We start from the raw sequence: 13,046 nt of genomic DNA on the forward strand, positions 1-13,046 counted from the left end.
ATTAATTGAATATTAACAAATTGCTAAGATATAGTTCCAGTGTGCAGTAAAACTGAAGTATACAGAAAAAGTTTGCTCTTCATCGAAGACATAATCTATTCTAGTTATTAGCCAGTTAATTACTCTTCATAGAATTGACGAGAGTATGGAGTTCGAACTTATGTTTCTAAATTGTAATAATCTGGCTAACGTAAGTTAATTCATATAACCCAAAGTACATATGATCACCAAATCAGTAACGAAAAATTCATAACAGCTTCGCCCACGCGAACCATTACAAACCTTTCTTTGCAGCAAATGTTTTTGATTTGCTTTATAAAACAAATTTATGTATTAGCAGAGAAAATTTACTTTAATTGGAAATATGAATTCATATAAAATATATTTATTTGAATCATTTGAATGATCACCATTTAGTGGTTCTGTTTTTGAAATTAACATTGATAAATAAAATTTACGCTACAGTGTTTGACAATTGAGAGTAACAGTATTGCCAGTTCAGTTTTTTACGAATTTAATTTCTTGAACTTAGAAATCTATTAATTAAAATGTACCATTTAAATAAATAAATGAACTTAATTATGAAAAATATAAAAAAATGTTAATATGAAATTTTTATTATGTGTAGCTTTTGCAATTTATATACTTTAATTTGTTATTAAACAATATAGTAAAAATTTACAAATTTATGTTATCGTCAATCGGTTTCCTCTTTGTGTTGCTTATGCCAAGCATTTTCTCTTTAGGAGTTTCTCTTCTAAAAATAGAAACCACAGAAGACATAAGAACAAATATTTTTATAAATTTTCTATGGCTGCGTCATCGTGTAATTATAATTAATATAAAATATTAGAAAACAGAAGCAACGAGATTAATTCGTTTTTAGTTTGTTTGTGCTCTTGTTTCGTTCGCGTTTGTTTTTCGCATTCGTGAATAAGCGAGTAACCTTGGTGTTTTTTTTTTATGAACAAAATAATAAAGCATCGCTCATTCATTTGCAGTTTAGTTAAATTTGATTTGGAGCACCCATTTTATGATTTCTTTCTTTTACATTTTTAAATTGCTATCAAAAGTGAAGTTAGTAAAAAAACATATGCCCTAAAAAAGATAAGCGCTGTATAATATTGCGAAAAGAATTTCTGCGAATTATTGGAGCTAATTTCAGTAAGTAAATTACGTCATCATATAACATTAAAGACGTAAAAACATCTGCATTTCAATTTTATAGTTTCTCTAAGGTGGAGGAAAATATTACATAGTGGAAGACAAAAATGATTCACGTAGGCGAGAACAGTTGGAACCTAAGGATCTTTATAACAGATCTGCAGGTTGAGAAAACCTTAAGGGTGCGAGGCGATCAACACATAGGTGGCATCATGCTTCAACTCGTTGATCCAGAACATCCGAAAGATTGGTCCGACCACGCCCTTTGGTGGCCTGCTAAAAACATTTGGCTTACACGCACACGTTCAACACTGGATCAAGTGGGTGTTCACGCTGACTGCTTGCTACACTTTACGCCAATGCACAAAGTTTTACGTGTGCAATTACCAGATTTACGCTATTTAGATTGCCGTGTCGACTTCTCCATTAAAACATTTGGTGCTGTTGTTAATCTATGTAAAAATTTAGATATTCGTCATCCAGAAGAAATGTCTCTTTGCAAGCCACTTGAACAAGAACACATTAAAAAGAATTTTTCGAATTATCCACAAAAGAAAATCCCAATAGCTGAGCCGAACGGAACTACATACTTGCATCCTGCTCCTGACACAAATTCATTTATACCAATCAATTCAGCATATAATGGTAGTAATGGAAGCTTAGATAAATCGCATAATGACAATTTTCTATGTGCGCCGGTTTCACCATATGCAACAACGCCCCGACGCACCGGAAATGGTACAGCCCCAGGTACTCCTATTGGCTCACCTACAGGTACTTGGAAGCAAAGCAGCAATGGATATGCAACATTTGATTCTTCATCTAGTTTAGGAGATTTCCAAGAAAATCTAGCTATCTCCCCACGTTCACCAAGTCCGGATGTGCGCGCACGCTTAGTACGCCCACGCTCACTTCTTGAAAAAGCACGTATGAATGTGGGATGGCTTGATTCTTCGTTGTCAATTATGGAGCAAGGTATCCGTGAATATGACACCTTATGCTTACGTTTCAAATATTATACCTTCTTCGATCTAAATCCAAAATACGATCAAGTCCGCATTAATCAATTATACGAACAGGCTAAGTGGTCAATACTAAACGAAGAATTAGATTGTACCGAAGAAGAATCGTTAATGTTCGGCGCACTGCAGTTTCAAGTAAACCGTCAAACTGAAATCAACCCACCAGCACTATTTTCTGATGCTAATACTTCCAATGTTGGTAATGGCACTGACGACGATATAGACTCTGCACTCAATGAATTGCAAATTACACTTGAGGGTCCAAATTCAGCTGGTGATGGCGGAAATATTACTAAAATACCTGAGTTGTCAGATTACTTACGCTTCCTTAAACCACGCAAGTTCACTTTAAAAGGCTACAAGCGTTTCTTTTTCACTTACCGTGATTTGCATTTGCACCTTTACAAAAGCGCTGAAGAGTCACGTCGAGGAGCCCCAGCATTTACAATAAATTTAAGAGGTTGTGAGGTTACACCTGATGTCAATTTGGCACAATCTAAGTTTGCAATACGTTTAGAGGTACCACCAGATGGCAGAAGTGGTCCAAACACAGAAGTATGGGTTAGATGCGACAATGAGGAACAGTACGCAAAATGGATGGCCGCATGCCGATTAGCTGCTAAGGGTCGCTCACTAGCTGACAGTTCATATGAAAGTGAAGTAGCTAGTATTCGAACATTACTCAACATGCAAAAACCAGCACAAGGTGCCTCTGTGAATATTGATCCACGTTCGGTGGATGCTAACGATTATTTGTCATCAAAAATCTTACGTAAATTGTCAAGCAAAGCAGTACAAAGAATGCTGGAAGCTCATGCCAATGTGCGAAAACTTTCGTTGATGGAAGCCAAACTAAAATACATTGAAGCTTGGCAATCGTTGCCAGATTTTGGTGTAACGTTCTTCGTCATTAAATTTGATGGTCATAAAAAGGAAGAATTACTTGGAGTTGCAAACAATCGCATTATGCGTATGGACCTGAATACCGGTGATCACATAAAAACATGGAGATATAACACAATGAAAGCGTGGAATGTCAATTGGGGTATTAAATGCATGATGATTCAGTTCCACGACGAGAATGTCGTTTTTTCGTGCCAGTCAGCTGATTGCAAAGTGGTGCATGAATTTATCGGTGGTTATATTTTTATGTCTATGCGTTCCAAGGAAAACAACCAAACACTTAACGATGAAATGTTCCATAAGCTGACAGGTGGTTGGGTTTGATCATAGCAGAAGCAGAAGCAGTAAATCAGTTAATATAACACGTTTTAAGGAGTAGTAGTGCTAAGCACAACAAATTTAATTATTACACGTTTATTGTAGAACAAATCATTTCTAACGATGCTGTACAGATATTTGGACTAAACAAATCGAATAGTTCGTTGCCTTTAACATAAAACAAAATAATATACGTAAACTAAACGTAGTTAATGTTTCCAAACAATTAATTAATGAATCGATAATGCCAATGTGCCTAACAATGTCTAGTGTAACTGCTTTTAATCTATTTTTTAATGTTCAGGATGTAACGATGCGCACACCATTTGGAGAATGGAGTTGGTTGTAGTGAAGGAAAGAATTAGGTTTCGTTTTAAAAATTAAATCTAATAAACTTATTTAAGATATATATACTTTGTAATTTGTGACTAACTGCATTAATATTAAATCGTTGTATCGCTTTTGTAATATATTTTATCTATTAACAAAACATAAATTATTTTTAACGAATTTGCCAAACTCAGACTACAAACATTTTTTAAAACTTATATATTTGTATGTATGTATGTTATTTTTTAACATTGTTGTGTATATCAACAGAAATAAAGTTGAAAAAAAATAATCATAAATTATGAATTTATTATTATAATGTTAGTATATCTTTTTTATGTAAGCATGTATAGAATAATCACACGTTAGAGTGAGTAAATATCCGGATTTTCAGGAAACAATCCAACAGTTTTGTAAATATGTATATATACATATGTAGTATAAGAAAAATATATAATTTGTCCAATATAGCAAGTAATAGATTTGTCGAAAACTTGTCTTCTGACAAGTATACGTATATTGATAACTATTCAAGATAAACCTCTATATAAAAAAAAACATCACATTCACAGATCCTTTTGTAACGTTTCATTATAAAAAAATAGAGTTACGCCACCGTAAATGTTAAATCTTTAAAAAAGTGGTGAAGCCACTATCTGTCATCGATCTTGACGAGTAGCTGCGAAACGTCAATCAGAACGTTCCTACAAGAAGACCAATCACACCTTTCTCGATGCTTCACAACCTTTCATATTGAGGCAGTGTTGTCTTTAAAACACAGTATGGATTAGAACTCAGTTCTATTCAGACCTCCCAACTTAATGTTTATTAAGAAGAAATACAAATTCAGCGTTCAGATATATTGAACATAAGCACATCTATTACTAACAAGTATTCTAATTGTATATTGATTTATAAATATTGATTGATTTATTATGAAACCCTAATAACTAAATTTTAAAAATACATTCTCGACTATCATTTCTCTTTTCTCTATTTAACTCATTTTTTATTAACCAAAAATTATGTTACCGTTACACCATGTGAGATATAATAATATATATAACGAAATAACTATTTTAAAGAATTTTATTTTGACATATTTTAATAAAAATATGGGTTATATCTCAGTAAAAGGGTTATTTAACATAGTATATGTTTTAATAAGTTAATCATTATTTTAATCACATGTTAAATAAATAATTATGTACTAAAAACATATATGATTATTTAGAGTTTTAGAAAACAGCCTAAGATGATTTCGGAGAAGTGGCTAGATATACTTACAATCAACTGTAATATGTATAAAATTTATTATAACTGATGAACAAGAAATTTTTGTATTTGTGCTGTTTATATTAAGACTGAAAGAAGAATTTGAATAGGAACCAATAACTTTTTAGTACAATTAAACTGATCCATGTAAATTCTACCTTGCGTTGCTAATGTAGAAATAAACCATTTAACGATAATTTTGAACCATAGAATAAATCAAAATACCGAAACACTTTAGAAACTTGTGCAGTTCATGATCTTGGTATACAGTGTAAATCTTAAAAGTTAAATTATTATAACAAAAATAACTTATGCTGTGTGAATAGGCATATAAAAGAAATTATTAATCATTACATGATTTAAATAAAATCTTTTAGTACGACCCTCGTATGCACTTAGTTTTAGCGAACTATTGTGAATGTGCATTCTTTGACGCGATGTTCTCACATGTTTTTGACGTTTCTTCAGGTAAAAATTAATAAACAACTTTTAGATTCACTTAGTTTTTTTGGAAACAGCGTCAATAGAAGTAATGGATGTGGACGATGATGAAATTGTGGAAGAGGTAGTTATTTACTGTAAATAATACAATATATTGATATTATATTTAAAGTGATTTCATAGATACCGGTTTATCTCTCCAAGAATCTCGAGGATAGCTTATTTGTTTTTCAATATCCAACGAAGTCGCAAATAGGCAATTTCGATAATGCAGAAGTTATCAATTGTTGCGTTAAGCCTGTTAATCAAGAAGTAAAAGTTGATTTTGCATTAAACGTAGAGTCAAAATTTTACGATTCATTCAAAGGTGAACAGTTTGCAATATCTGCAGATGGCAAAACACAACAAAAGAACGAACGACCAACGTATAAGCGTGGCTTGATGGACAAACAAACATTCCTAAGTCAACGACCACTGGATGATCCAAGCAAATATACAGTAGCTATATATGCAGACAACGAAATTCACATTTCACCGTTAAGTAGTATTCTGCAACTTCGTCCTGCGTTTTCACATTTCGATAAAGAAGACAGACGCAAAAAAGCTGAGCAAAAAGCACTCAATGAAGAAGATGATGAGGAAGAGTTGCAACATGTTACTGTTAAATTTGCAAGAACTGGTGGCAAAAAAGTTAAGGAAAAGCCAGGTTATGACAATTTTGTGAAAAAAAGCTCTGATGAACCATGGTGTGAAACATTTTGGCATCCGCGACTTTCATCAACAGCGGAATTACAAAAACAAAAGCTTTTCGCTACTAATCAGCAAACAAATCTATTCTTCACACAAGAACCTTATAAATATATGAAAAAGCTTATATCGAGCAGTGGTCAAGACCAAGGAATTGATGCCGTACTACCAAATCGAATAGTTAGTAAGGCAAGATTGAAATCTATGTCATTAGTGGAACAACTTCGAATCTTGCTCAGAGATGGTAAGTTCAAGAGTAAATATAAAATACAAATAAATGCTTATTTTGTATTTTCAGGTAGAATGTTGTCTTATCCAGATGTTGTTAATTTTATGCAGGAGAATATTGACAATACTATAACTGCTGATAAAGTGTTACGCACATTACCACAAGTTGGCATATTAATACATGGCAATTGGGTGGCTCAATCTGAAATATTATACCCGCCCGAAAGTCTCTCAAATTCCAATGGTGTCACTGCAGATCTTATGATACGTGCTAGAGATTATATTGTAAGATATTGTAGCTAAACATGTTAAGACAACGTAACGTAATTTTAAAATTTTATTTTCACAGCTTTTTCAGTTTTCCCGTACACCTTATATATATCGCCGGCAAGTGATTTCTGCCACTCAATTACCTGCTGACGAAGCTTTTGAAGTCTTAAAGTCAGTAGCGCGTTTAAATTCGCACAAAAAATGGGAATTGTTATTGCCGCCAGATAGAGAATTCGAACAGCGCAATCCCGAGTTAGTGCAGAGGCAAGAAATGGTTTGGCGTGCCACTGAACAAACGTACAATGAAATGGACTTTGAAAAATCAACGCAACGTGTACGAAAACGATCTGTACGGGATTCAAGAGCACAACAGGTGTAGTTGTATATTTGAATAAATCAATGAAAACTGGGTTTTCGCGTACCATCTCTATTTCTATCTCTAGCATATACTAAATAGATTTCATTGGTTTAAAGAAACCATTTTTTATATAATTTATGACTGCCTTTAAATCGCAATTGTAAAATTAATTAAAAAACTTTTTTTGGAATATATAAAACAATATTAAAAATATATTTGTGCGCATTTCTTTGCTTACAAAAGTTAATACATGTTATTTGTCTTATTAACAATTAAAATATTAAGATATATAAAGAGAATAAAATGTCAGTTAAACTGCTTTCAGTTTCTAGTATAAGTCAAATGAAAAGCAAACATACAATATCAATATAATTAAAAAAAATTGTGCACGTTTTTGTGTAAAAAGTAACAAAAAAATATTCGTATTTTATAGTTTCTACAAATTCGAGTTAATTACTAATATAAAAATATCCTTTGAATAGTTTCCATAAAATTCTGTTATTTGGTAATATAATAATGTCCGGTGCATTGCTTACATTTGAGCCGTGCACCGTTAAAATGAACAGGATTGTACGAACGGAAATAATTTTCAATATAGTTTAATATTTCAGCCGTTCTTTTTTCCAGAAACTCATATGAGATATTACGGAAGTTGGTGATGCAATGAATTACTATTTTGTAAAGAATATGCTCTGTTGATATAACGGTGTTTAGAATAATTTGTATATTGTTGGAAAGTTCATCAATAAATGTTTTAGCCAGATTCATTAGAAACTGACAAGTGCGTGCACAAAAGTACTGTCCTATAGCATTTAGAATATCTACGAAACTAAGGAAACTATGTATATGTTGCACAAAATTGTTACCAAATTCCTCTGCCATCAACAAAAGATTTAATTCTTTTGCGTCTGCATTCAAACGATGCAATAGCATTGCACCAGCAGTGCTAATCGCTGATCGAAGTGAAAGATTTGGGAATAATTCATGTAAATTTAAAAGTATAGCCCTTTCGGGTATTTCATTAGCTATTCGTAAGATATCCAAACGAGTATTGCGTCCATTTGATATGTGCTGGTAATTTCGCCTAAAAATAAATTATTTCTTAATTTAATATTTCTTAATTTATTTAATTTCTCGTTGCAGTAATAAAATTTTAGATGAATATACCTTAATTGTTTAGTTATGGATCTGCGTATGGTTGATCTTGTCCCTGTGGATATTTTGGACACAAGTTTGAAATTATTAACTGAATGAGTAAATATAAGTAAAGATGAGCTCAAATTAAGTAGGTCCAAAGAAGTTATTTCTTCATTATCGTTTATTTTCTATGAATCGAAAAAAGAGAATAACTTTTTCAGTCACAAATTTATCAAAATCTTAAAAAATAAATTATTTTATAATTAAATATTTATTTTTTCGATTTATTATTATTATGTTGAGGCTAGTTGAGTCAGTGCACTTGAACACTTTTACTCTCTATTAACTGCTAGGTTTGTTCATAACACCTCTCTACACCTTGACTGGATTATTGTTTATCACTTCACAGACCAAGCAATAACTGACCTCAGAGATCTGCATACCACCTCCTCGAGGAGCTTGTAGCAATTCTGAGATTGGATAACGCGGTGTTGGTAAGCCTGTCAGATTGCAAGCTTGGAAATCTTGTAATAAGTTTCGTAATCTATTACTAATTATTAATATTATATTAATTATATAATATATTCGATTTATATTTAGTTTAATTTGTTTTTTCAAATTTATTTGTATTAATTTATAAATAATAAAATGAAGAGCTAAGTGAAGTTTTTTATACATTAATATTAAATAAGATGCTTTTCATGGTTTGATATCATTTTAATATTTATTTATGTCGTGTTTATTTGTAGAGTGGTTCACATAGATTATCTACCTGACGGAAGGCAATAGACAATTCAAGATGCAAATAGCTTCTCAGAGATCAATATCCTTTCTAAGTTAATTTAGAATAGAATTTAAGTCAATTTTTGTCAGATAACTAACTGGAAAAATCCTATATTGAAGAATCAAGCTTACTGCATTAAGTATGCTCACATAAAACACGATTTTTAGAATATATTAATTATTGGTTGTTGTTGTTGTAGCCCGCGGGGACTATGTAGTCCTTTTGGAACTGCTGAATGGCACTTGGTTGTCAAAATTAACGACTGCATCCGGGCGTTCTGGGAACGTTAGTTTAGGTTAAGTTGGGGTGCCGACGTTTTGCCCAAAGTGCACTAGAGATTAAATAATGGCCATTTAAGACAATACGAATTAACAAAAGGAAAGCGTACGACAAATGCCGAAAGGCACGACTGACAAGTCTATAAACTTGGGTAGTATAAACTTATGAGGATAACAGCTCTGTCATCTTCATAATGCCATGTTTTTCATATCTAAGTCAATTGTACTCTTTAACTTAATATAAGTGTAATATTTATTTGAATCAATAAAGAAAGAAAGAACTAGCAATCTTCTAGTATGTTGATTTTATAACATGCAAAAAATCATATGAACATAACTATAATGTTTTGGTATGTTATACTCCCTATTAACAATGTTAACCGATTTATAGAATAAATACTAATTACGTTCATTTACCGTAAAAATATCAAATACTCCGCATACGGCTCCAGTTCCTGATACTACGACCGATGTCATATTGATCCCATTTACAATAGTTTTTGCCTTTATAAAAAAATAAACAAAAACTCCAATTAATAAGTCCACATGCATATATTAAACGGAAAGAAAGTAAAGAAACTTACAACATTCACATTCTTTTTAACAGATGCTAATCTTAACACTTGTGTTGAACAAGTCGCGCCTATTCCAACTGCTCCAACAGCTACCCCCAGCCATTCCTTTCGTGCATCTCGATCCGTGACTGCGATAGATTGTTCATGGTAACTGCGATCTCTTAATGACATTAGAGAGCGCAACGAGCTATAAGCTGCAGTTGCTATAGTAGCAGCAGTTGATGCAACAAGTAAGGGCCCTGCCACTGTTATTGCCGCTGAAGCCACTAACGGAACACCGGCAGCTACTCCGATTAATGTAGCGCCGACATCAGCAGCGCGTGCCAATTTTGACGATGTGGCGGAAAGAGGAGTGTAATGTTTTTCAAGTATAACCTTTTAAAAAACACAATAATTTATATATACATATTATTCTTTTTTAATTCTATACTTCATCGTTATTATTGAAAGAGTATATTCCTTTTGCAGGTGCTACCATTACGCCGCTTGGCAACATATTCTGTGTCAAATAATGATTCCAGTTTTGATAAACACGACCATGTTCATCGATAAAAATCATACAACAATTTCTGCTGTTGTTGTCGTTACCTGAAAAAATTATGCAAACAGTTATGTGTTTTGTTATATTAGGCAAACATTTATCAAATACAGACCCATGCATTTTTTTGTACGAAGCACTGGATGAATGGAGTATTTTGTTGAAACCAACGCATCACTATCGACTGCATTGGTTACCAAAACGTATATGATGGCAGAAAACAAGTTCATGTTAGTGTATTTACCTTAAATAATAGAATATTTACTTTAATTAGTAGAATATATTTCTTTGTTTTTATTTACTTATTGAACCAGAAATCGCACCACTACAAAAATAACATATCTAATCATAAGTCTTACAAAAAGGGGGAAAACTAAAAGAAACCCTGTTATCGGCGCCGGCTAGCAAGTGCCAACACAAAGATTGTTTATATGCTAGCTTCTATTGTGTCGGCAGTTGCATATCCGGCGTTAACTTGGGTTGATTCTACTAATAGTTTTAGCAAGCTGCCTTTATGCCAGTGCAAGCGCTTGTTGATGCTGATATCAACAGCGGGTTTTCCCAGTAAGAAGCGTTCTTTATGTTGTCACCATTAGTTTCTTAAATTCATACATATTTACAGCATTTACTGATATAATATTGTATAGGTTTGCTCTCATTGTACCATTTGGGGAATACATTTTTGTATTATACTCACGCTGTTGCCATACACTTGCAAATACGGTTTCACGTAGTCTATCATATTTCTTATTATCAACATCAGGAAACAATTGGATTAACTTCTGTTTTAATATAACAGCCTGATCAGGAGATAGTCTGCAATAATAAATACTAGAGACTACTTGGGGAAAATATTTCAATATTACTTACATGTCCCAAATTATTTCAGATCTCAAGCCACTGCTCAATGCAAAATCCTGTTGCAATTCTTTAACTGTACAAACACTGGACATTTTAAACAAGACAAATAAAACTTAACAATAAATAAAATTAATAAAAACTAAAATTACGCAGTACGACAAAATATCGGTAAATTCCCTTTTTGAATGTTCCTACATATATGTGTATGCGTCCATACTTGATGCGAATCTTTTCGGACCGCAATTCGAACTCGGTTCGTGTTTGGAAATGTTGACAGAAAAATGTTTAGGCGCCAGCAACATGAGTATGATTACCCTACATTTTTAATGTTTTTGCCGTGTTTCAACACAATTTATATCAATAGATATTCCCACAATTCTTCAAATAGATGTAGCATTTATTCCTTTAAAAATTTTCAAATAATAATTGCTTTGTTATCACTTAATTTGTAGAAGTTCGATACGTTACTTTATTATTTTAAATTTGTATTTTAAAATAATAACCACAGCCCTAAATAAGACACTTAGTTTAAGGAATTATTTTCGTTTGTTATGTAAATACTTTAATTACTAGATTACAAATAATACAAATTGATTTTTCTATGTTTATTTATGGCGATTACGTAGTTATTTAAATTCGCAGTGAACGAATTTTTTATTATTGCTAAGCAACTAAATATTTGTTCATTAATTCTGATACACTAAGTTGAAGTCTCAAACCATACTAGCGCGACTTGGTTTAGTAATAGTTTGTTGTGGAAATTGAAAAGAATAGTTTTAAATTTCTCTGCAAAATCTCTTTGCGAATAACACGTAAATACATGTGTTTAAATTTTATACTATATGCGAATTTATTAACGTCAGCGCATTTTATTCAATTTCACATTTGTGTTGATAAGTAAAGTAATACTATGTTCAGACAGTCAAATTTGCTTAATTTCGTAAAAATGAAATTAAGTTAATTTCGAAAGCGTTCATACTGTCCCAAATTAAGGAAATCATGTGTTTTTTCTTTACAATTTGAATGTTAAAAATTACATGCTCCAAACACCAATTGTACCTGGGTAATTTTAAAAGTAGTTTTATTAGCTTTAGTGGATTTCAGATATGTGATATATAATTTTTCATTCTACTTTAAATTAATAACAGTTACAGTCTTTTCTCTATATTTAAGTTTAAAAATTTGCTTTACTTTCAAAATATTTTCCCGGTTTTATTCCCGGTTATAAAGTCAACTGTCGCTGACATTTATTTTAAAAAAATGTCAATTTTTCGTTATCCCAACTTTATCTTTAGCTTAAAACTTATCTTACGCATAGTTGTATTTGAAATTTCCCTTAATTTCAGATTTACAACGAAGTTACAATGAAATTAAGGCCATTTTTCTTGATTTCGTTCTAATCTTAAAACTGAATTTTGTATGGAAAAAATAATTTAATTTCGCTGAAACGAAGATGAAAGTAAGATTTCATAAAGAAAACTTAAAAAATAAAGCTATAGATCAAAATAAAGCCAAAAAATTTAAACAAAAACACAAAAACGAATGTGTTTGCGATTTTATTTATTAAATTCAAATAAAATCTGAACATAAAGATTTGAGCGCAAATATAACCTGTTTTTAATTTTTTACTTTAAAGCATTTTAAATTTATTTTTTTTTTTACAATAAATTGTTATTACAACCAATTTTCAATACGTTTTTTTATTATTACTGGACTTAACTCATCAATTTAACAAATAATAATTTAAAATGATTTTTTAAATAAAAATAAAATATTATACTTTTAAATTTATGTTAAATATTCATCTTCAGATTAAA

The 13,046-nt window shown here is 31.6% G+C and overlaps 3 protein-coding genes across 3 annotated transcripts; 2 read left to right on the forward strand and 1 right to left on the reverse strand.

Moving 5' to 3' along the window:
- The first annotated feature begins 695 nt into the window (after window positions 1–695).
- LOC119670124 (unc-112-related protein-like) lies at window positions 696–3,917 on the forward strand. Its single transcript, XM_038080262.1, has 2 exons — window positions 696–1,164; window positions 1,229–3,917. The coding sequence occupies exon 2, from the start codon at window positions 1,272–1,274 to the stop codon at window positions 3,411–3,413; it is 2,142 nt and encodes a 713-aa protein (XP_037936190.1). The 5' UTR covers window positions 696–1,164; window positions 1,229–1,271; the 3' UTR covers window positions 3,414–3,917.
- Window positions 3,918–5,440: 1,523 nt separating this feature from the next.
- Window positions 5,441–7,196, forward strand: LOC119672310 (DNA-directed RNA polymerase III subunit RPC5). Its single transcript, XM_038083331.1, has 4 exons — window positions 5,441–5,577; window positions 5,637–6,444; window positions 6,499–6,713; window positions 6,778–7,196. Exons 1-4 carry the CDS (start codon window positions 5,545–5,547, stop codon window positions 7,075–7,077), a joined length of 1,356 nt encoding a protein of 451 aa, XP_037939259.1. The 5' UTR covers window positions 5,441–5,544; the 3' UTR covers window positions 7,078–7,196.
- Window positions 7,197–7,554: 358 nt separating this feature from the next.
- Window positions 7,555–11,675, reverse strand: LOC119677535. The gene is made up of 8 exons (XM_038088917.1): window positions 11,239–11,675; window positions 11,066–11,184; window positions 10,484–10,612; window positions 10,261–10,418; window positions 9,840–10,205; window positions 9,673–9,759; window positions 8,224–8,381; window positions 7,555–8,140 (listed from the first exon to the last, which is right to left on the reverse strand). Exons 1-8 carry the CDS (start codon window positions 11,319–11,321, stop codon window positions 7,555–7,557), a joined length of 1,686 nt encoding a protein of 561 aa, XP_037944845.1. The 5' UTR covers window positions 11,322–11,675.
- Window positions 11,676–13,046: the final 1,371 nt, after the last annotated feature.

Source organism: Teleopsis dalmanni, chromosome 1 (assembly GCF_002237135.1).
Source record: "Teleopsis dalmanni isolate 2A chromosome 1, ASM223713v2, whole genome shotgun sequence".
Taxonomy (NCBI): Eukaryota; Metazoa; Arthropoda; class Insecta; order Diptera; family Diopsidae; genus Teleopsis; species Teleopsis dalmanni.

Excerpts from the sequence above, each read along its gene's own strand:
- LOC119672310 (XM_038083331.1), top strand. The coding sequence starts at position 5,545 with ATGGATGTGGACGATGATGAAATTGTGGAAGAG. Across the intron at positions 5,578-5,636 it reads ATGATGAAATTGTGGAAGAG|ATACCGGTTTATCTCTCCAA; the intron begins GTAGTTATTTAC and ends GTGATTTCATAG. Across the intron at positions 6,714-6,777 it reads TACGTGCTAGAGATTATATT|CTTTTTCAGTTTTCCCGTAC; the intron begins GTAAGATATTGT and ends TTATTTTCACAG.
- LOC119670124 (XM_038080262.1), top strand. The coding sequence starts at position 1,272 with ATGATTCACGTAGGCGAGAACAGTTGGAACCTAAGGATCTTTATAACA.
- LOC119677535 (XM_038088917.1), bottom strand. The coding sequence starts at position 11,321 with ATGTCCAGTGTTTGTACAGTTAAAGAATTGCAACAGGATTTTGCATTG. Across the intron at positions 9,760-9,839 it reads TTAAAAAGAATGTGAATGTT|GCAAAAACTATTGTAAATGG; the intron begins GTAAGTTTCTTT and ends TTTTTTATAAAG. Across the intron at positions 8,141-8,223 it reads TCCATAACTAAACAATTAAG|GCGAAATTACCAGCACATAT; the intron begins GTATATTCATCT and ends ATTTATTTTTAG.